This window comes from Falco biarmicus, chromosome Z, assembly GCF_023638135.1.
Source record: "Falco biarmicus isolate bFalBia1 chromosome Z, bFalBia1.pri, whole genome shotgun sequence".
NCBI lineage: Eukaryota > Metazoa > Chordata > Aves > Falconiformes > Falconidae > Falco > Falco biarmicus.
Window position 1 is genome coordinate 78,674,966 of NC_079311.1, and position 23,011 is coordinate 78,697,976.

Below are 23,011 nucleotides of genomic sequence, written 5' to 3' on the forward strand. Positions count from 1 at the left end.
GTACCAGGGGTTTAGCACACAGGAAAAGCATTGCATACTACAGAACTCAATTTCATTTTGCAGCTCTGCTAACCAACTGTGTAAAACCTGGAATCTGTCCCCAGGGCTTGTGAAGGACTTTTCCCGTAACATTAAAAAGAAAAAAACCCTCGCAACAACAGTGAAATTTTGCAACTGTAGCATTAATAGGACCCCACTGAAGTCTAATTTCAAAAATTCACAGCCTCTAAGGCTTTTGATACCCGATTTTTGTTTCTCTATCATTCTTTTTAATAACAGCATCTAATTAAAACATCTGTAAAATGCTGACAGTTTTAATTTTATGTAAAAATTGAAAAACAAAACCCAGGATCTGCTCTAATGCGAGGAACGATACCAACAGTAGTTAATATTAAAGGATGGTGCTATTTTAATTTAAAAGTCACTTCTAAATGTGCATAATCTCTACCTTTAGAGTAGAGACATCTTCAAGTGAAATCATTACAAAGGTGACTAAGGTTCTATTAGTCTTTGAGGTTTATTTACTTGAGTATTTCCAGTGTGTTTTTTCAGTTTAGCTTATTCAGCAAAAGAACACGACACCTTCCAGACAGGGCTTTTCATCAGCTCTTTCTTGACAACTGAAAATAAACAGAACTACAGAACTCTCTGCCATGCTCCCTATGTTATTCAGGAAAGCAGCTGTGCTGGTTGTGGCCTTTCTGCCTCACCTGCAGGGTATCCGTGGTCCCTCACCACATCCTCACGTAACTACTATGGGAAAGGTGCTTTGTGACAACCGTTCCGGGGCCCACACTGATCCTTTCGAGCTCACGGCTAGGTTTCTGATGCAATGCATGCATTGATCCTGTGACTGTAATTTTTGAAGCAAGAGTGAAGAAAATTATGTGAAACATGTTTTTTCAAACTAACTATTCCCTTTCTTATAGCAGATGCTCTAGGATGTGTTCCACTGCCTCCGGGAAATTCTCACAGGTTAAGTAAGGAGCCGGACTGATTTTTTCTTCATCTGCTGGTCGGTATTTACCTGTAACAGATTAACAAAATGATGCAGTTACTAAGCTGCTTTGAGTATCCTTTTCTTCCCTGAAAACTACAGCCACCTCAGATCAGTAACAACTACCACGGTAGGAGGAATGCCCATCGGAGGTTCTCCTGCAACAAACATCCCACAACATTCCCTAAACACTGAGCCTTACACTGAAGATTTTTCCAGGGCCGGCTCCTGCTCAGAATTGGTGTTATTTATGCACTGGTTTCACTCTGCTGTACTGGCACTGTTCTTTCACTGACTAACCAGATATTCATGCGGTAGATTCTTGAAATAATAAAGTTATCATCTTCCTTTCTGGCTTTTATGAGGAAGAGTAGGATTGATTGCTTTCCTTTCCAACATCATGGACTGTGTGGCACGAGCAGCTGCCACCTCAGAAAGCCCTTAACCCAGTCCATGGTACCATCAGTAACACTGATAAAAATGGAACCTTCAGGACTGACAGGTATTATCTGAAGTAAAATTACTTTTATAATTCAAAAACCAGCATAATTACTAGAGAATGTCACCAGAGTTCCTGAACAATCAGAGGTTCCATGGCTATGACCGATTTTGGCAATCAAAGATGTCACAGTAACAGTTCTCTCTGATTAGCGTTCAGGATTTTGGAGTCATTAAAGCAAAAATTTCACAGCTACAAGATCAGCCACCCCCATCTATTACTTCACATGATCCTGCTAGCAGCATGGGGTCTGTGCTCTAGCCCTGTTGTTCAAACATTACATATAATGCCCTATCCTGACTTAATCACAATCTACTGCCACCCCAAAATGAAGGGGGTGATGGACTGGGGGTCTCCCAGCAGTCGCTGGGTGCTGCGAATGGCAGGCCTCTACAGAGCAGCAGGGCTGGACCCAAGGCTCAGAGCATTCCTTCGCTTTGGGGCACGGAGTCTGCCCGTACCTGGGGTGAGACCATGGAATGCACCGCTGTCTCCTGATACGACCGATCCATCTAGTACTTACCGGTCCTCACCAAAATCCCACGCATGCCAGCGTTCTGGGCACCACCAACATCATCCCTGCAGTCCTGGGACAGAACAGATCAGCTGGTTAGTAGTCACAGACACCACTGGTTAACAAGTTTTTCATAACATTCTCTGCTTTGCACATCCCTAAGCAGCCACTTAAAAGCAGCTACACGGAGATAAATCTTTTGGCTACCAATTAGACAAACTGTCACAGGAATGATTTATGTGCTTTTTGCCTGATAAATAGTGACTCAAGTAAGAGAACTAACCCCTACATTAAATCCTGCAAGTTTTGATGGTTCAGTTTCACCCCGTTTAATATCCCAGCACTTTTAGAAAGATAGTTCACAGCACCTGGGAGGCACTGCGCACAGGTGAGCGCTTCATTAAGGTAATAAGGTATTTGATCCCCACATACATCACCAATCATGATGGCCTCCTCTGGGGCACAGTCAGTTCCCCGCAAAGCTTCTAGAAAGAAGGTTTTCTCTGGTTTCCCCACCACTGTTGCTTTGGTGTCTGTCGCATATTCCAGCCCAGCTACAAAAGGTCCAGGTCCCAGAGCCAAGCCATCTTTTTTCTTGAAGTATCTGGCTTTATGTATAGCTATAAGAGGAGCCCCGTCCAAAATCAGCCTAAGGAATGAATGAAAAAGAGTACAAAAACTGTACTGAAGAAAGTACAGGAATAATATTAAACAAACAATATCTGCAGCTGAAGACCTCAACTGGCTTTCATTTCAGTTGATGACAAAACTCACACTGACTTTCCTGAAGCTTTCTTTTCCCCAGAAGCAGTTAATAAAACAAATCCCCCAAATAAAGAATACAATAACTATTTTTGAATCCTGTCTAAATCTCTCATGCAATTAGGTCCATTACTCTAAGCAGCCTCACCTTTCACTAAGGCAAACATCCCAACGTTAGACCCCGTATGATTTCCCCACACAAATATTATTTTAAAATACATTAACCACAGGTAGTGGCTGGAGGTAGCAGTTTGACGGCTGCAGCCTTAATCTCCCTGCCTGGACAGAGAACACAGCAGTGCTTTCGGGCTGGTGCTGCCAGGCAATCTGCAGCCCGGCAGCTCTTGGGGCTGGTGGTATCGCCGGGAACAACCAAACAGCTGCATATTTACAGCAGAGGTGGGTGTTCAGGGAAGTGCCAGGTACAGCATAAATCATTTTACCTTAACTTTGTATTTTCATGTCACAGGAATTACAATAAGTTGCATTAAAAAAGCACAAAGATAGCGCATTCACATCCCACAGAATTCCCCAGTTAACAGTACTGAGTCTTTTAGAAAGAAAGCTGGATGCGAGCTCCTTGCTCAAACCAAAAATTCCGGCTGGAAGGTAGTTCAAAGCAACAAGTCACCAGATTCCTAACAGTTCCGAGTACAACAGAAAGGTCACAATGCACAGTATGGCGGCATTACAGGAGGGTCTTGGCTGGGCACAGCACCTGGAAGCTCAGGAAGCGAGTGCAGCACTGGGGAGCTGCTCCCTGCCAACAGCTGAGATCCTGCCACCTTCCACATGTCCACTTCTGCTCGGGGACACCAGTGTGCACCCTCCTCGGGGCTCCACAGACAGCATCTCTGCCTGCCACCTCACCTACCTGTGCAAAACCTGCACAGAACATGGGACTGGCTGGGGTGGGTGGACAAAGGTAAGGGAAGATGTAACTAAGAAACTGCTGCTGCTCCACCAACCTCAGTCGGTGCCTCCTTAGCCTCACTACAGTGTCGAGTCATGTTTGCTTGAGGGCTCTTGTCTAACACCTGCTTTGTAAAACCCTCGTGGCAGGGAGCCCCTCTTGTTAGCACATGCCGCACCTGAACAGTGGACCCATGACAGCAAAGTAGTAACTGGAGTTTAAGAGGGCTTGCTTTCACAGAACCTGGACCTAATCTTTGATTCTTGCATTTCCATTACCTGTCCAGTACGTTTTCCTTCCAGCAGACACAGCAGCTACCTGTGCACCAGCAAAGGGAAACCTGTGTAGCTGCTGCGCTGGAGGAATCCTCCTGGTACTAACTACCAAGCACAGCAAGGTCACTGCAGTCCTCCCCAGCCTCAAGTTTCAGCACAAGAAAAGCCTCCCAGACAGTATCTGTAAAAACTGAGGTTACAGCTGCCAAACGCTTCCCATTTGACTTTACAGCACCTTCTTCAGGTACTGCCGGCAACTCCGCTCTTTATCGCAACAGGCAGGAATGTCACTAGCAATGCTGGGGGACAGAGGAGAAACATTGGCCATTATCTTCAGGACAGAAAGGAGGATTTCTTTCCCCCTTAACCACACCTGACTGACAAAAAAAAAGAAAAGCCTTTAAGAAAAACAAAATCCTGCACTGCCCCTTCACTGCCTTTCTGGAGCTCTGCTCAAAGAGGCTGGCTTAGGTGAGCTACACACACCTTGGAGGATGTCTGCTCCTTCCCACACGCCTGCAGAGCAGCCCAGGCACTAAGCAGTACATAAATAATAGTATTTCATTTCACTTATTTATTCCAAAACATGTGTATTGAATCAATGTGTTCCAAAGCAAGCTCAAACTGGCACGTGTATCTGTGAGCAGGCAGATATGCTCACGATAGGAGGATGCCTCTACGATACAGAAAAAAATAATGTGACAGCAGCACCACGATGACTCACACTCAGCAATTTGCAGGAAAGATCTCACCTGAGAGAGTGCTTTAAATGTGGCACCAAAATCCCATGTGCAAAAAAGAGAAATTCAGCCTCTGTCATTTCAAATGGTGCCTAAAGAATGGCCTTACTCTGTGCATCTCATTTTGGGACTCCTATTGGGTTAGATTTACCTAACCTAATGCTGGACATCAACCAAGTAGCTGCCTACCAGGTAATTAAGTCAGCCTGGGCTCTTCACAGTCAGGGGAGAGGAAAAAACACTTCTAGGGCACAGTTCAACTGTCCTATTTTAAGCACTACTAGGGGAAAAATGGATGATGCCTTACAAGCACCTCTTCTCTCCTTCAGGAACCCAAGTTACCAGGTCACATATGGGTACTGGCACTGCAGAAACGTGCATTTAATCAGATTCACCTTAAAGTTTTGCTACAAGCAATGCAAATCCCAAGTGACTTAATTATCTGAGCAGTAAAGGACAAGGAATACAGACATGGCACAAGGCTCAAGAAGAAAGTGTGGTCAGTAGTTAGTATTTCCATTAGACCAAACAAAACTGATACCAGCAAAACCATCTCCCCTCAATAGAGGACCGGGGGGAAAAAAACAGAACAACTCAGTGAGATGTTAACGATCAGAAAGAGCCCATCAGGGCTTCTGCCCAGCCTGAAACACAGGAACAGGAAAACACCGGGCAAACCCAGGACAGACTCACAGAGGATGAAATCTTCCCCCAGGCAGACAAGTCAGCCAAGCAGCTGCACAAGCCAAGGTGAGCTGAAGAACTTGGCCTTGCTCAACACCCAGCAGTCACACCACCCAGACGGCTCTGGATATAGCATGCTCACGCAGCATGCACTCCATGCTACCCCATGAATGTCTCTCTTGTGCAGCAAAGCCATGTTGTGCCCACTGCAGGGGACTGGATTTGTCCTTTAGCACCTTCCTTCCAACACCCGAGCCAGTGTTTAACGCAAAAAGCCCAAACCCAGCCTGGGACAACCTTGCCTACCTCCACAGGGCCAGTTCTGCAGGCTCTCCTGCATATGCTGGCCTGCGGAAGCCTGGGGCCCTCATGGACCCTGAAGGTGATGAAGGTTTCTTGTTTTGAGTGTCCCAGCCTGCAGCCTGAAGCAGCTAATGACTATTATTCAACAGCTAATACAGTCACGACAGAAGTATCAATCTAAAAAATGATGTAAGCACTGGAATATATTATGGGTTAAGTCCACGCTGTTGTGAAATTGAGTCCACTCATGAGTGCGCTGTAAAACTCTAAAATCAATGCTACTGGCAACATGCACTAATGAGGCAGACAGTCAGTCACTTTGGGTCAATACATGTTCTTATGACATTGAACTGGCAAGCAGATAAGGCCAGCACTGGCTTCCTACTCCAGTGTGCCTCTGTATGATACTGGTGAGCAGTAATTGATACTCCCTTGTGGATAACTGGCTAGCTGAAAAAGGTCTCATAGACATAGTCCAGCTGGCTGGACAAAAATGCACATCGCTCTCAGCTTATCTGAAGTAAAGCAAAAATACACTGTCTTTGGCTGTTCTTGTTACACAATAACAGGAAGATTTCGGTGGGAAAAGAATGTTGCAGGTGGGAACAGATAACTACAGAAGAGAAACTAGGGGCGGGCTTGGTATTTAGGCAACTAACCAATAATGAGCTTAACTTTTGTAATATGTATGAGCTAATTATAACAAGGCATAAAAGGTGACTGTAAGGGACAATAAACGAAGTCTCCTGATCACTCATATTGAGTGACTGTGTCTTCCCTCCGTCTCAACACTCCCTCGTTGGATTTAGTAGTTAGAAAGACGGATTAAGGTGCTTGAGATAAGATTTTTTTCAAATTCCATGGTGACAACTTGTGTGATAGTCATCACCCCGAGAGCAAAGAATGAAAAGGACTCACCACACTTACTGCACTTACCGTATTGCAGCACAGCAGGGAGTCACCCAGGGTGTTACAGGATGTCCTCTTTAGCTCTGAGACACTAAAGTTGGTTACCAGCTGCTCGCAGGGGTTAGCACCCCACAGCTGGGACAGGCTGTGCAGGTGGGTGCTCCTCCTCCATTACAAGGCGAGGCTAATCACCTGGCTTAAACCACTGCTGAAGTACAGCAAGTTCAGAATGCTCCCAGCAAAATGAAACAGAGGCACAGCGGGCTCTGCTGGGGTGCTGGGTAAGGGGCATGCTCAGACAACCCTTCTCTGTGCATTTCACAACAGACAAGAGGCACATCACCAGAGCTAAATTCACCGACAAGTTCATGTTCAATTCTTTGAAGTGAAAAGTTTTTTTCAAGTTAAAAATCAAGAGTGCTGTGCTGAGCTAGAGAGAAGGACACGTAACTATGCATCTCCGCATATATTATTGTATCTTGGCTCCTGTACAGTGACAGATAAATTTTATCTGATTTACCCCTTAATCAACACACAAAACAAAGAGCTTTAGAAATAAGACCAGATCAGATCCATAGTTCATCTAGCCCAGGATATTGTGCTGGCCACACCTGAACACAAAATGCTTCAGAAGAAATTGCTAGAAGTCCTGCATTAAGTAGATAAGGAATAATCCGCCCTGAGTACTGGATTTCCTTCCCTATAATATTTCAGCATCGAAGACTGAGGTTTGAACCAGCTCCCAAATACTTCCCAACATCCTTGGGTTTGTGTATTTCTCCTTGAAGCATTGCTAACTTCTTCACCTCAATGACAACTGTGACTGTACTTGTATAACTTATTTACAGACTGAAAGCTATAAAAAACAGGGCTGGACTACCTGAGGTTCATGGTTAAGGTCCCAAATCCACCACAGTTAGTGTCTCTCTGTCAGACACTGAGGAAGACATCATAATCATGCTACGTAACGGTTATATTGTTACAACGTTCTTCTTCCCATACAAGAAGGATTTCCTTGCAAGTGTAGAGCTACAAAGTTCAGCACAAGACAGCCACCATTCAAAAAGCCACGAGGAGAGGCTGACTTACCGAAACGCTCTGTTCATCATCTCGTAGTGAAAGTGCTCAGGAGCCAGTCCTACCACGACTGCATTGGGGTCATCCGTGATTATCTCTGGAAAAATCAAACCATGACTCTGAGCAAACAGAATTTTATTCATATTTAGCAGTACGCAGTCAACAAGTGCAATTTTTCACCTTACAGCAAAAATGAGCATTTTCTGACACAGCCACATCACATAGACTAGTTTTAAGTCTTTTAGAAATGAGGAAAGCATCTGCGGAAAAGTTGTCAATCTATCCAGACCCTGCCATCCTTCATGCTGAACACAATTCTGCAGCTGGATAGTCCTAACAGCAACTGTTGAACAGTGATTCTCTCACTGCCTCCATGGAAATACAGTAGACCGCACAAATAACTTTTCTAACAGAATGATTTTTTTAATCTGAGAAACTATCTCAGAATCTCTGTTACCTGACAATCTCTTTCTACATATATTTATCTGCTTTGTAAGACAGTAAAGCTGGAAGCCTGGTGCATTCCATCAATTTTTTCTATTCCCTCTAGTCACCGAAAACTCCATGTAGGGTATAAAGCCTGACTGTTGTTTTACATAGCAGTCTGGTTATGATGGCAAAGATGGTATTGCAGCGTGACCGAGAAGCTGTGACACCCCATAAGAATAGCTTGTACCTCCTTTGTCCCACACTGCTCCAGAGGACCATGTCTGTTTTTACATGGCAGTGCCACCTCTGAACTGAACCAGCAGTGGAAGCAGTAGCATCTACAGGAGAAACAGGAGTAGCAGAGAATTTAATTTATGATGGGTGAAGTTATCAGCTGTATCCTGTGCTTGCTGAGGTTTTTGTTCTGCCTTTGCACAGCATATCCTCTACACCTTTACTAGGACAACTAGTGCTCCTGGGTCTCCAGAGTGTCACTGCAGCCTGCTGGCTGATGTCCCCTGCTGCCTGTCCTTCAGTTAGCTCAGGCAGCAAAATGTACACTCAGAGGTGCCACGTGGATTTGTGACACCACCCAAAAGCATCTGGGTCCTTTAACCAAGAACAGATTACATTCATCCATCTGTGACCAAGTTCGTAGAGATTAGCCAAGAATAGTTCAATAGCAGCCATTAACAGAAATTTAAAGCATTCTCCGTTGTACTTAAATGTTTCAAGAGCAGCACTGAATGTGAGCCAAACTGCTTGTAGCAAAAAGGAACAAAACAATCCATTCCAGACCCAAGCAATGCAGATAATGCCAGCAGTGTGCTCCACTGATACCTCTCTCCCTTTGCCATCTTTCACAAAATTAGCTTCAGCTACTGTAAAACTGATGGAAAGATCCCAAATACATGGAGATTAAACTGATTTAAATACCTCTAGTGAAATAGCTGATGTTTCTGACCCAAGTAAGCCTTCCCAAGAACACAAATACAGAATATTGCTGGGGGTTTATCTCTCCGGATACAATGTTCAGTAGAACAGACTATCAGGTTTCATTGCTCTCAGAGCCCACAGAGGCTTTTCTCCCAAACACTGACCTTTCTAAAGACTACTGACTAGACTACGGCACCAAAATTTAACTGGAAATGTCTAGCTCCTAGCAAGATTAGAACCCACTTAAATTACACTGCCATAAGGATTTCAGTTCATAAGGCAAGGGGCAGGGAGCAGTGGTAAGCCATCCACGATTTTGCTGCCTTGACTTTAAAGAAAAGACTGAACACACAATATATAGTTTTTGACCTCGAGTATGTTAACAAAGTGGGTATCTCCACTACTCAAAACAACAATGTGATTAGATCAAGGACTAACAGACACCTGCCAGACACGTCCAAGTTAGATGTGTCTAACTTGGATCTTCTGCTCCCCTCCTTGTTGAGGGAGGGAAATGGGAACATCTGACCGTAAAGCAAGTTTTTAACCAGGTCTTTAGAGATGACAATCTAGAGAAGACAGGGTGATGAACCTTCTGCCATCAATTATCAAAGTACATGGAGTGAGACCTAGATCTTTAATACAAGATAAGTAACAATAACTACTTGGAATTTTTTACATTTAATAATAATCTATTAAGAGAAAAATTAGCCTTCTGCATGTGCCTGCACACTGGCTTTTCATCTCTTTATAAGCAAAACCTCTGTGCAATAGCTGAGGGAAACCTGATTTTCAACAAATTGACAGATCCTTGCTATAAAACAAATCAGCACTGGTAGATGCACTAAATCACCAATGATCTAGATGATCTAGTGGTAACTATTACTTTTTTTCACACTGGGAGTTAATAAAAAGCATTGAGTTTTACCAGAATTCCTGACTATCTGAAGGCTGTGACTGCCATTTCCAGTACTTCTCAAGAAGCTATGACTTCAGACTGTTTAATGTTAATTTAAAAAGAAGAAAGCACCTTTACAACACCGGAGAGTTCCACATTTCAGGCTTCATCACGACGAGCAGTATATACATAGACTGTCATTCTAAAAAACCAAGCACCATGTTTCCTTAGTTGCTCTGTTACTTCCCCCATGGTGTTTTCTGACCACCTCACCTGTGAAATCAGGCAGGGCCCTATCGTCCACCAGCAGGAGAGGCCTCACATGCTTTTGCTCCAGAAGATTTCTGGCTGCTGTCAGAGACGTGAAGATCTCATTTTCTGCAATGTCAAATCCCAGTTTCGTCAGCCTGTCCAGCAGGTCTCTCTTGCACTCCTTTGTTGTGTTCGTCACAAATCGAATGGTAACCGGAGCGCTGCGCAGCCTGATGGATGAAGAGCAAAGGCAAATTGGTCACAACATTCTTCTGTTTACACACCTGTATGCCTCTTTGGGACTGGAAAAGGACCGTTTGTCTAAAGGCTGCAGAAGAAAGGACTGCATACATCCCAGAGTACCAGTGCTACACAAGAACCATCAGGCTGGTAACTTCTCTGGACTGGAGGGTGATGTGAAACAGATGGCAAGAATTACAGCTACCAGAAAAAGACCAAGTCTCCCCTGTTTTGCTTCTACTGGGAAAAGTGTGGAAGAAAATGGCAATTCCAAACTCCATCTTCACAGTAGTAGCAAACAAATCTATTACAGAGTCACAGAATGGTTTGTGTTGGGACCTTAAAGCCCACCCAGTCCCACCCCCTGCCTGGCCGTGGGCACTGCCGGGGACGGGGCACCCACAGCTGCCCCGGGCAGCCTCTGCCGGCGCCTCCCACCCTCACGGGGAACAATTTCTTCCTTACAGCTGATCTAGATCTCCCCTCTCTCAGTGCAAAGCCTTTCCCCCTTGTCCCCTCGCTACAGGCCCTGGTACAGAGCCCCTCTCCAGCTTCCCTGTCGGCCCCTTTAGGCACTGGAAGGTGCTCTAAGATCTCCCTGGAGCCTTCTCTTCTCCAGGCTGAACCACCCCAGCTCTCACAGCAGAGGTGCTCCAGCCTCTCATCATATTTGTGGTCTCCTCTGGACTCACTCCAACAGGTCTATGTCCTTCTTACACTGGGGGCTGCAGAGCCGGACACAGCACTGCAGGGGGAGTCTCACCAGAGCAGAGCAGAGAGGGAGAATCCCCTCCCTCACCCTGCTGGCCATGCTGCCTTTGATGCAGCCCAAGATACCCAGCTGGTTTTCTGGGCTGTGAGTGCACACTGCTGGGTCATGTTGAGCTTCTTGTCAACCAACCATCTATGATCAACAACAACAGCTAGTCTGAAAAGCGTTTAAATTCAAACTAAACAATAAATAAACCAGCCCTGTATTCTGAATCAACAGCATCCTCAACCAAAATAAACAAACAAAAGAACCTTGTTGCTAAACTAATATACTGGACTCCCCATGCCAGGTGAATTTCACAGCAGCTGTGGCTCATTCAGAGATGCAGGACACTCTAGGAGCCTGTGTTACCTTTGTGGTGATTTTATGCCAGCTTTTGCAGCCATTTCTCTCTTTACTGAGGAACACCAAGATCACATAAAACCACATTATTGCCCTACACTGACAATACATGCTACCAAACAATCAAATAATTTTAAGTGACAATTTCAACAGCATTCCCTTTAATTATTCCCCCACCATCACTTTCTCTGTTTGTTGCTATAGAAACAAACACTGGCATCAGGTCTGCATGGAGAACATCAGAATAAAGTTGGTCAACGCTAGAGACTTGCTTGCACCTGCCACTTCTTTCTCTTCTTTGTCAGATACACTGCTCCTTCACAAACATGAACTGGTAAGAAAGACCCCTAGTTGCTAATAAAATAAAAATTAATTTATTTATTTTTCTTATGGACCTCAATACTGAGAAGTAACCCTAAAAATGGAATCTATCCATTTGTTCCCTAAGCAAGCTGCACACCAATCATTCCAGCTTCTCTTCAGGAAGGGCAATGACATGGATTGGCAGGAAAGAGTCAGAAAGTATTTTTTTCAAACATCCAAGCAAAAAGACCCTGCTGTCCTTCACGGTGAAATGACACCTGCTCTCCATACCTCTGACAGCAGGCTGAAGCTGGCAAACAGCACCAGACTCTCTCTGTACCTTACCCCTTCTCTAACCCTGTCCCTTCCCAAAGCCAGCATAGGGCCTGCGCGAGCACAGTGCAGTAAGAATCATGCAGAAGCAGAAGACAAAGAAGAATCATCAGCTTCACAAAACAGTTTGTCTTCCGATTCTACAGAAGCCATTTCTTCTGTCCAGCCTACTGTCTGGGGGTTTGGAGGTGAGCAGCAGACAGGACAGGTACTGAGCTCTTCTTGACCATATCACCACTTCTATATAAAACATATATGGATTTTTGAGAATGCTGGCTCTCACCTGGCACGAATTCTCCCAGCAGCATTAAACACCAGGCAGACAAGGTCCAGCAAATGAAAGGGTAATGAACGAAAGTACCCAATGCTTTAGCAGTTTTTACTTCTTTGCAATGTGACAACTTAGGAGATAATTATGTCCACAGAATTATTTGTGAAAAGAAATGCAGTTTCCTAACGCCTCTGTGAACTTTTCATCTGAGCAAGTCTAACTCTATAAAAATCCAAGCAGCTAGTACAACTCCAGTATAAACTTCTCATCCATAATTCAACTCTATTTCTCTCTCCTGATTAATTCTTACTGCCCCAGCATCCTCAGGTGTCTTCCCTCACTCACCATGATAGCACGTGTCACTTTGTGGTTTTTTTCATCCATTGCAAGATGTCTTCTCCAGGAAAATGGCATCGTAATACAATACAAAGATCCCTGGGGTTTTGTATCCTGTTTTGCCACTGACTCAGCCAGATTAAGTCATTTTACTATGCCTCGGTTTCTTTAGGCACCCTTTCACCCAAACAGGAGGAGGTACTTAACTGTCCTGTTTACTAACACATTGAAATGCCTACAAAAGATGGGCTGTATTATCAATTGTTTCTCAAACTATAAAATGACTGAGGTTGTTTACCTAGCAGAAGGAAACTTTGAAAATAGTAAAGCAAAGCCTTGGCTGAAAGACCAAATGAAATGAGAACTCTGCAAAAGATGCCCCCTGCTCACCAGGCCAAGTTATTCTGTTATTCCACTCTGGCTCACCACAGACCTAACAGCTCCAAAAATCAGGTTCCTGTAGTTAAACAAAGCGCTGACGAACTGCTTAGCTGAAGTGACTTTGGTGTACATAGGGTAATTCAGGTTGACTTAACTACTTTCCACTTTGTCTAAGGCTGTAGTCCCATAAAAATTAGCAGAAACACTCCGAGTATTGCCTTTTTCTACCTAGAAAGACTTAAAAAAGACTTAGAGAGCAAGGCAGGAAAGCTGTGGAGGCTCAGGTGACACATGGCAACTTTTCAGCGCCTAGGCCCTTTGCCGATTTATCTCGGTATTAATACAGGTGTAAATAAAAGCAGAATTTGGCCACTTATTTGCTTATCCATGACAGTACAAAGAGGCAGAAGCTTCAGGCCCATTCACTTCAAGAAGCATCTTTATGCAAACAGCGCTGTCATAACTGATCAGAGGAAATTGAAAAAGGTAGCTTGCCTTTTAAGAGCTTCCTGCGCGCCTGGCACAGCTGAGTCTTCAATGTGAAGTGTGCCGCTGAGATCCACCAAGACAGCTTTCAGCACACGCCGAGCTGCCATCCTTCCTTCCCCAGGGAAAAGACAAATAAATGAAACAACAAAAAACTGGTTAGTAGACAATGGATAATAAAAATAAGGAACTCAGTTAAGCGCCTCATTTGTGCCAAGCCCAGTATTACTCAGAACATTACTCGCAGTATGAAATGGGCCCCTTTAGACAGAGAAATAAAAGGCAGTGTTTAAAAAAAAATACATAATTGATGGGGTGGTATTTTCCCAAAGACTCTATATATGGAAATCAGGTGCTATTTGTTTTCTAAGTGCCTTTATTTGTGCAAGTCAAAAAATTCTCTAAACAACCAAGACTGTTGGGAAGAGGATCATTAGGTCTGGTATTGCTGGTTCAAGGCCTCAGCAAGCACATTTCAGCAAGTCCCATCGACACCAATGGCACTGTTCAAGTAAAAATGTAATACTACTAAGTGATGATACAGTGTTCTGACTATAAAGCTCAAAATCCTCTGCAGAAGTGGATATTGTTAATTTTGGTTTTGTAAGCAACATCTAGGGTGATCCACCCAGAACACAATTCAGGTGACCTAACTCAGGTTATTCGGGGGTTGACTACCCATGTGACAGCGTGGATTTTACAGACTGTTAGCTCAGAAGCTTTAAGGTTAGTCAGCACCCCAAAGGGTTACTTCTTCCTCTTGCAAAGCAGACAGTCAAGTAGACATTCTCCAGCAAGCTTCTGTGCCACACAAATAAGTACACAAGACTCAGCCCAAAACAGAAGGCAGCACTCAAAAGGCAAAGGCCCTGGAGAAAAAAACAGCAAGGTCAGGTACAAATCCTCTGGCTGAAAACGTGTCTTCAGAAACTAGTACTTCCCCTTATGTGTGCTGCAAGTGCTGCATTTTGCTCCACAAGCAAGTTTAAGCAGAGCTATTTCTTAGCAAATGTCCAACACATAAATTTTTCTCCTGTTTGTTAGACAATAATGACCATCTGATCTGCCATCAGTAGCAAGTTATCATGACTTTATACTGAGCTAGTCTGATTACAGACAAAACATGTCACATGTACGTACTTTTAAAAAACACACAGAGTAGTCAACACCATGATTAGAACCTGCCTTAATAGATTTAATTTTCTATCAGGACAGTTTTATCTTTGCAGACAAAGATAAAATTTTTTATCAATGATCAAGATCATGTGAACTTGATGCCTCAGGTACAAGACAAGCACAGAAAACTTTGTGATTCCACTTTCACTTTTCCTACTGGTTCCCTGCAGTAAGAAAAAAATGCTTATTTTATATGACTGCTGCTACACAGGCCAAGGTTGAACATCTTATGATACAAAACTGATAACAGAACTCCTAAAGGAGCTTCAACAATTGCACAGGAAAAGAGGGCACCAGGTTTCTAAGACATCTTCTCTGAGTAAAATACTTAGTGCAGACACAGTGCCTGAACAGAATGGACTTTACATGACTCCACATTACCTCCACAACAAAAAAACCCTCTCCTCCCTCAAGCACTTCTGCTGTGGCTCAGGGAATGCTGAGTGCTGAGAGAAATTCAAAAGACTCAAGAAAGTGCTTTCATATAAATTCTGTAGCCTAGCACACATGACTGCAGAGTAACTGCACCACACTGGCAGAGAGAGCACAGCTAAGGACATAGATAGAATATCCTAGTTTAACAGAAATTGGGTATTTTTTTAAATTCCTGTTTTACCCTAGATCTCAGTTGGTTCTCCTACTCACAGTGTATTTATTCTGTCAGTATGGAAGTTATTTGCCGAGCCAGTTTTACGCATAGCCTAGTTTTAAAGTATAAAGCTCAAAGCCTAGCAAAAAAACACAGCCCAACTCACCAGGGGAACCTCACCTTTGTGCTGACATTACAGCTACAGCAACGGGACGAAGCCATACAGTAATTCTGGCTGGTCAGGACATGAGGGACCATCCAGTTCACATCCCACCTGGTCCCTGGCAGTCTAATGGGCCTACCTGCCCTACAGGGACTCAATAAGATACTCGCAACCTTGTTGATGGGGAAACAGGCCTTCTTCCCTCGCGGAAGGCCTGTAATGGCACAGATGTGCTCTCTATGGCAGAGGTGCCCAGCATTGCCAGCCCCCCCTGCTCCTCTTCTCCCCCAGACCCCAGCACTGGGCCACGCCACAGGGCCGGCGTGGTGCCACCAGCGAAGGCCAGGCCATGCCCTCGGCTGGCAGCACAAGCTGGGCAGGGAAGCAGGAGCCCCTGAAGCCACTGGCCAGCCCCAGGACAAGGCAGCCCAGGCCCGGCTCAGGCTGTGCTGAGGGGAGTGGGGCTGCAGGCCCCCCGGCCACCCACCCAGACCCACAGAGAGCCCACACAGCCTCCCCGGTGGGCCTGTCACTGCGCCCTGACGAGGGGTCTCGCTGGGGAGCCCCGAGACCGCTCCCCTGCCCCACAGCGCCTTCGAGGACACATACCTTCCCCTCACCATGCTGGAATGGACATAAGGCTACAACTACCTCCCCCCCCCCAGCCAACGAATGGTACCGTCTCCTTCCGCCAGTTTACAATGGGTAGGTGGACTGGTCCATTCTCTGCTGAGGGAGTCTCCGAGCTCAACGGGCCTCCCTTCCCCGTGACGCGGATGGTTCCGCCCGCCCGTGGGCGCCCGAAGAAGGCGGGCGGGCCCACTCGGACCAGAGGGGAGACTCCCCTCCCCGCCACTAACCTGCCTCCGGCCGCCCCGCCACCGCCCCTGCGGCCTGCCCGCCGCCACCCCGGCCCGCCCCGCGGGGTCCTCGCAGAGCCGGGGCTGTCCGGCCGAGCGCCGGGGCCCGCCTTGCCGCCAGCACAGGTGCCACAGCCGCGGCCAAGCGCGGCCCCGCAGCTGTTCTCAGCCCTCAGGGGCTGGTATCCCCCGCCGGTGCCCGGCAGTCGCCGACAGGCAGCGCGCCGGCAGCCCGGGACAGCGCTGAGGGCAAAGGGCCCTCAGCCGGGAGGGCGGGAAACGCCGAGGGCCGCGCGCCCGCTCTCCCTTCCGCAGCTGCGCTCTGAGGGGACGTGGGGCGGGGGGCACAGCCGCTGCGTGCCCCGATGGGCCTGATCCTTTGCGGGACGCGTGGGAGCTCAGCTTCCTACAGCAGCTCTGTTGGAAACCTGCGAGGAGTGTGGGAGCCGCAGGGCCTAGGCTGTGGGGACCACTTTGCCTGTGACGGCAGGGGGGAGTGCCATGCTCATCTGCAGGAGCTTTTTAAGCTATCGCAGTTAGGTTTTCATAATTCTTTGCTGTGCCCTCATTTCTTAAGCGATACACACAGTTTTATATTGTGACAGTACGTAAAAAAATCCAAGGTCTGTAGGATAATACGATGCCTAATTCATAATATTGCAACCGAAGATGAGATGTCAAAGATAATTAAAAGGAGTTTGAAATTCATTGGTGTACAAACCCACTACCTTCTACTTTGCCCTTTGCCCGTCCCCATGCCCTTCAAAACAAAACCTTTAACAGTGTGGTACACAGAACTGATCCCTTACTCCTCTGTGCATTTGCACTCAAGGCCCTCTGAAGTGCTGCATTTCCACCACACAGCCAGCCCCAACTGGTACCAGCACGCTGCTGTGAAAGCATCTTCTTTTTACAGATCCTTGCTAGAAATGAGCCAATAATTCTATACTGGAAAAATCTTCATCCTTACCCTGATGTGTAAAATGCACTGGTCATTGTCATTTCTGTGCCAGGTAGGAGTGATAATGATCTTTGTGGTTTGAAGCGACAACTAGAGTGCAGCCTACTTTTCGTGCAGAGCTCTTCGCCAGGTGGAAACTTTTTTCAGTGTTCCCTGTTGTTGAAGAACCTGAGGCCCTGCCACGTTTGAGGTACTATGCCTTGTGTGAACTTACTCACAGTAGACTTCTTTCAGAACTGCTCAAAGCCATGCAAGGAGACGGTGGCAACACAGTCGTTCCCTTGGTGTATCTCTCTATGCTCTTTTGTCTGCCAGTTACCCTTTTGCCCTCTTCCCTGGCTCATTACCTGGGAGACCTGATCTTCAGCTGCTGCCCCACTTTGAATGACTATTTTGCATTTGCCAGGTAAAATGCGTCCCAGTTTTGCCTCAATTGCAGGATTCCTGCTGCACAGAACCACTGCTCCTTTTTACTGCACATGCCTAATTGGTTTTGAAGTGATCTGCCCACGTGCAGTAAGCCATGTGTTGAAAGTTCAGCCTTTCTGAAAGGACAGGAAAGTGGGGGAAATCACTTTTTAAATTGATTTAAAAATGCACCCATTTTTAAAGCTGTTGCTTGTAATCTTTAGTACTGGCTTTTATTTTAGTAAGAACTAGTGTTTTAACAGTCAATACATATGAAAAGGAAGCGATATGCCAGCTGTGTTCAAATAATTTTCAGTGCTCCAATCCAACACATCAGCAATGGAAACATCTACCACATTGTATTTTTGTAGAATTTTTGCAAAAAAAATACAAAATTGCCTGCATACCTTCCATGTTTTAGCTGTTCCATGTACATACCATCCAGTTTCCATGAAAGAAAGACATATGAAAATAACTGATCCAGACTGTAGCCTCATCACCTCTGGACTACACAAAATCATAAAGAAATACTTTATAACAGATATACCTACTATCAAATTTAAAGACTGGCATGATCCCATCCTGCCTCAGGCCAACGTTACCATGGCTCATTAGGTTTGCTACATAAAATACAGCTTCATAACGAAGAGATGATACTCGCAACTGCCACAGGGATGAGGGAAAAAAAAGTATTTCATGTAAGAACAGTAACTCTGGTATCTGGAAAGGAATGAAGCAGAGTTTGGGGATATTCCCACTGTACATCGACATAGAGCAAGTTACGAAAGAGTGCTTAACTTAGAAATTCAGAATTTATTTACAAATTTTCACTAAAAAATGGAAACAAAAACTCTCCTCCTGAATATACTCTACTCTGCAAAACACTGCAATTGAAGACCATTAATTTACACATTTTACAGATTTATCTTTGCATATAACAGCGTATACTTTAGTCATCAAGACATCGAAAGAAGAGATGAAAAACTACGCTGCTTGAAAATAATGAAACTGCCAGGTTTCCTTTGACCTTCCCTCTTTAAAGATAAGCTGAAATACTCCCAGCAGAGGAACAGATGTAAGAATTCTTAACTTTTCTAAAAAGGTTCATGAGGATCAGACTTCTTCAGTTCAGACCCGCTACATAGCATCGGACCTAACTCAACAGTCGTAACTGAGACAAACTCCATACTAAAGCAATACTCTCTGTGACAGAACTGCAGGATCATACCCAGTTTCAAAGTTGTTAACAATGCAAGATGGAGGGCAGGGGAAGAAGCAGCAGTAATTGAAGCTGCAAATTTGCTGGGTTTTTAACAAATTACATTTAAAAAGGGCACAGTATTTCACTCCCACACTTCCCCAAAAGCTCAGATAACAAATGGTTCTCCACTTCCAACACACTAATCACCACACAGAAGTTTAACACACATCTTAAAAAGTATAATTCTTGACAGAACAGTAACAAATGCTAATCACCAATTATCACCTGCTACTCTAAATTAACAGAGTTGCCCAGCTTCCGATACAGGTTTTTTAGATTTTGCATAGCAATTGCATCTATTTTTAACTTCACCATCATCAGGAAACATTATAGGTTTGAACAGGCTGTGAAACACCACGAGAAAAATACTGGTCTCGATCAAACCAGGAAAATTCAACTTCCAATATGAACTGAATCAGGACTTTACCCAACTAGTTTTATCTCTCTCAGCATCACAACTGTGCTTCAATAATTTATAACATGTTTTCAGAGCCCAATTCATATTCTCTTAAATAGTACTGCGGTAGTAATTGAAGTAAGAAAAACAACAGTGCTTTTTAATTTAAAAATAAATTGGGAAGCGTACTGAAGGAAATTCATCCCTGAGTAACGAGACATTTAAAAACCGCATCCTATCGACAATCATCGCAATATGTTATGACGTGTACTCTAACAGTCAATGCTATTACAGGCAGCAACAGAAATTCTCATAGTCCAATATATTTGCAGTGTCGTTGCATTGATCCCATTATCTTGTTTAATTAAACTGCAAGTGAATATTAGGAAATAGGATAAATAGAAATAGTGTCTTTATTATTTTAAGTTGAATGTCAAACTGACAGCTAAACCATGCTGGATCCCAGGAAACTCAGAGCAGTGATGGTTAGCAACTTGCTTCTTTGGATGTCCAAAAGATTATCACCACGTATCCTCAACCAAACAACAGGAGCAGAACGATTGTAATGGAGTTCACTGCTATTAGAGGCACTGCAGAGAAAGAAGAAGAACTGTGAAAATCTTCTTTTCCACATCATAAAGTAACAGAACTTCACATTAGCTTGGGAGACTACCTTTTAAGGACAAAAATCAATTTTAAAAATACACTTAATTTTCCTATGCAAAGTCAGGATGCACAGAAGGAGCCAGGAACAAAGCCTAGGATACTAAAAATTAGTAGGAAGCAACAGCTTAAGCATTTTTCTACAACCCATCATGTTTTAGCTTTTACCCACACAACCCTTTCTCCAAATGAAACCAAACCATCTCAAAGGTGGTTTCTCCATGCTTGGCCTTACTGTGGTTTTATCAGTTTTCACTCTGTGGTGGGCAAGACAGGTAAGATTTTTTTCCTTTCTTTTTATTATCACCTACAAAAGGAATTACTGGTGTGCTTTACAGTGCAAAAAATATCAGTAACTTACAAATTAAGAGTCTATTTTTTCCCCCCATCCTTTGTAAACCTGGCTTACCTTTTAAGAATCCCAGGAATTAACACTTCCCTCACCAGGTACTTCACGTAAAATTGGATTTAGCCAAGGTGAAGCTAACTGCGCACTCTGATTGATCCCCAAGCTTCCCCCCAGCTCCCACACTCCAAGGAAAGACAAGACACCGCAGCGGCACCACAAGCCAGAGGCAGAGTCAGGGAACGTTTTACACTTTATCAGCATTAGGGCACCTCAGCTGTGACCTGCACCCTCCTATACAGAGTCCACGCATGAAGGAAGGAGAGACTGGAAATGCCAAGCAGAAATAGCTGTTTGGTAAAAAAGTCAAAATACTGCTGTTACTTTGTTAAAGCACAGAAACAAAACTTTACAGACAGTAATATTTAAATAACAAGATTGCCAGCGTACCTCTCATAACGGTTCGTACAGCTCGAATAAGGTTCGTTAGCTGCGCTTTAATTCCTGGTTCCTCTCCAAATCCTCCAATCCCCTGATCGCTTCCCCAGCCAACTGTGTCACATAAAACCAGCCAGACATGTTAGACAAAAAAACCCCAAAACAAACAACCCAAACCATGCAACAAATGTTGTCAGCAATATTAACGAGCAATCTATCTTGAATCTGGTTACGTTTATACTAACACTGAAAGACAAAGCACAAACCAATTAGCTTTATTTCACCATCACATGTTAACATACTAAAACCTGTTAAACGTTTCAACAAACCCAAGAGTAACAACAGATCCCTGTTTCTGTGAAGGAAACCCTTACCTTTTTAATACACCTTAATACAGTTCCCTGCACGCCAGGGAAACAAATTAGTTTATTTCGGCTCCAAAAAAATACCTGCCAAAATAAAACCAAACCACAATCTGCTCACAGTCCTTTGCCAGAAGATAAAACAGCAAAATAATTGTTGGGTGTGAAGTGATGCTTCAGCACCAAGAATCGAGCTACCTGGCAGAGAATGGTTTGCACAAGTGCCAAATTGGGATGATGATTAAAAAAAGACAACTTGGGAACTTTTCAGAGGGCAATCGAAGGTTTACAAAGCCCTTTGAGAGGGAAGCCCTTCCCCACCCGCTGCGGGGAGGCAGAGCATGTGGTCCCAGGGATGGGCCCAGGGATTTGAGACCCGCAGGTCACAGCCGTCACCTGTCTAGGGGGGAGGGGGCAGAGATGCAAGCGGCTCTTGATGCTCAAACCTGCCTGCGCGTTTCTTTTCTCCAGACACAACTCTGAAATGGTTATTTTTTCCCCTTTCTTGTCTCCTTTGCTCTGTTGGGCACCAAGGTGGGGGCAGCAGGCAAGTCCTCTCCCACACCAGCCTTGCTGAATTCCCAATTGGATGCACTTGGAGTTACTCCCAAGTCTCCTGAGTCACCCGGGGCTGACAAGTGGCTTGACCCATTCTGTCAGTCCCCACATCTCCCTTTCCCTCGAGCTGCTGCTCATCAGGAAAGCAGAAGAAAACCCCAAACCCACACTGAGCAGATCCCTCACAGTGGATTCTACCAGGGAACGGGAGAACGGGGTAACTACCTGTGCTCCTGCCAAAAATCCTAGCGCAGTCCGCCTTGGAGAAAACAGGACTCTCCAGACAGGGAAACCGGGAAACCTTGGTTCATAGGTGATATTTCTGGGGGGTGGTCTGTGGACTCTTTGTGTCGGTGGCTTTTCTGTGTTTTGTTTTAAGGCCAAGGCTGCCCAACCTCAGGGATCTTTCTTTGGCCCCGCAGAAATACCGGCGTGAACGTGTGAAGACAGAGAAGCGCTACCTCATCACAAAAATAAGGCACAGCGAAATGAAAGAAACCATCTCAGCCATCACAGCACAGCAGGGAGCGGCACAGACAGAGATGAAATTGTAGGAATGTAAAAAAAAAAAAAGAAAAAAAAGAAAATTCTGGAGCAGGGCGAGGAGGAAAGCGAGAGGCAAAGCAGTGACAGGAGTGACATCAACCACAGCAGCCGAAATTCACCTTCAAGACCGACATCCTCCCCCCCCACCCCCGCAACCCCCGGCACCAGCACCGGCAAGGAACGGCCGCGGGGGGTGGGGGGGGATCCCACGGAGCCCGGCGGGTCGCGGTGAGCCTCCGGCACCCCCGGGCTCAGAGGGAGGCGGCCGGGCCCCGCCAGCGCCGGGAGGCCCCGCCAGGCCGGGCTGCGCGTGGCAGCGGGGGCCCACGGCGCGCACGGCGGCGGCAGGGCCTTCCCCGGGCCGCCCGCCCCGCTCCCCGCAGCCGGCCGGGCGGTGGCCGCTCACCGTGTCGGAGGAAGCGCTCTTCGTGCAGCACGGCCACGGCGTTGACGACGAGGAGCGCGGCCTGCAGCAGCGAGTACAGCGTGAACGCCATGGCCAGCCGCGCTGCGCCGCCGCGCCGGGAGCCGGCGCCCGAAGGGGACGTGGCGGGGGGCGGGGCTGAGCGGAGGGGCGCGGTTTGGCGCAGGGGGCGGGGCTTGGCGCAGGGGGCGGGCCCCCGGCGCTAGG

General features: G+C 45.6%; 2 protein-coding genes across 9 annotated transcripts; both read right to left on the minus strand.

Moving 5' to 3' along the window:
- Nucleotides 1–498: 498 nt before the first annotated feature.
- On the minus strand, nucleotides 499–16,583 carry HDHD2 (haloacid dehalogenase like hydrolase domain containing 2). 8 transcript variants are annotated; one of them, XM_056324048.1, is made up of 7 exons: nucleotides 16,441–16,583; nucleotides 13,662–13,763; nucleotides 10,210–10,418; nucleotides 7,686–7,770; nucleotides 2,443–2,659; nucleotides 2,020–2,083; nucleotides 499–1,027 (listed from the first exon to the last, which is right to left on the minus strand). In XM_056324048.1, exons 2-7 carry the CDS (start codon nucleotides 13,760–13,762, stop codon nucleotides 924–926), a joined length of 780 nt encoding a protein of 259 aa, XP_056180023.1. In that variant the 5' UTR covers nucleotide 13,763; nucleotides 16,441–16,583; the 3' UTR covers nucleotides 499–923. The 8 variants fall into 8 exon arrangements, with proteins under 8 accessions (XP_056180023.1, XP_056180022.1, XP_056180027.1 ...); XM_056324047.1 differs by having other exon boundaries at nucleotides 13,662–13,767; nucleotides 16,441–16,573; XM_056324052.1 differs by lacking the exon at nucleotides 16,441–16,583 and adding an exon at nucleotides 16,281–16,402 and having other exon boundaries at nucleotides 13,662–13,767.
- A 2,019-nt stretch (nucleotides 16,584–18,602) lies between these two features.
- Nucleotides 18,603–22,945, minus strand: IER3IP1 (immediate early response 3 interacting protein 1). The gene is made up of 3 exons (XM_056324054.1): nucleotides 22,787–22,945; nucleotides 20,927–21,028; nucleotides 18,603–20,057 (listed from the first exon to the last, which is right to left on the minus strand). Exons 1-3 carry the CDS (start codon nucleotides 22,875–22,877, stop codon nucleotides 20,002–20,004), a joined length of 249 nt encoding a protein of 82 aa, XP_056180029.1. The 5' UTR covers nucleotides 22,878–22,945; the 3' UTR covers nucleotides 18,603–20,001.
- Between the last annotated feature and the right edge of the window lie 66 nt (nucleotides 22,946–23,011).

What these genes read in the sequence shown, in the direction of transcription:
- IER3IP1 (XM_056324054.1), bottom strand. Translation starts at nt 22,877, where the DNA reads ATGGCGTTCACGCTGTACTCGCTGCTGCAGGCCGCGCTCCTCGTCGTC. An exon ending in AGAGCGCTTCCTCCGACACG is followed by an intron (nt 21,029 to 22,786) that starts GTGAGCGGCCAC and finishes TATGTGACACAG; the next exon opens with TTGGCTGGGGAAGCGATCAG. An exon ending in TGTACGAACCGTTATGAGAG is followed by an intron (nt 20,058 to 20,926) that starts GTACGCTGGCAA and finishes CTTTCTCTGCAG; the next exon opens with TGCCTCTAATAGCAGTGAAC.
- HDHD2 (XM_056324046.1), bottom strand. An exon ending in GCGCAGGAAGCTCTTAAAAG is followed by an intron (nt 10,419 to 13,661) that starts GCAAGCTACCTT and finishes TTCATCCATCAG; the next exon opens with GCTGCGCAGCGCTCCGGTTA. An exon ending in TGGGATTTTGGTGAGGACCG is followed by an intron (nt 1,028 to 2,019) that starts GTAAGTACTAGA and finishes AATCTGTTACAG; the next exon opens with GTAAATACCGACCAGCAGAT.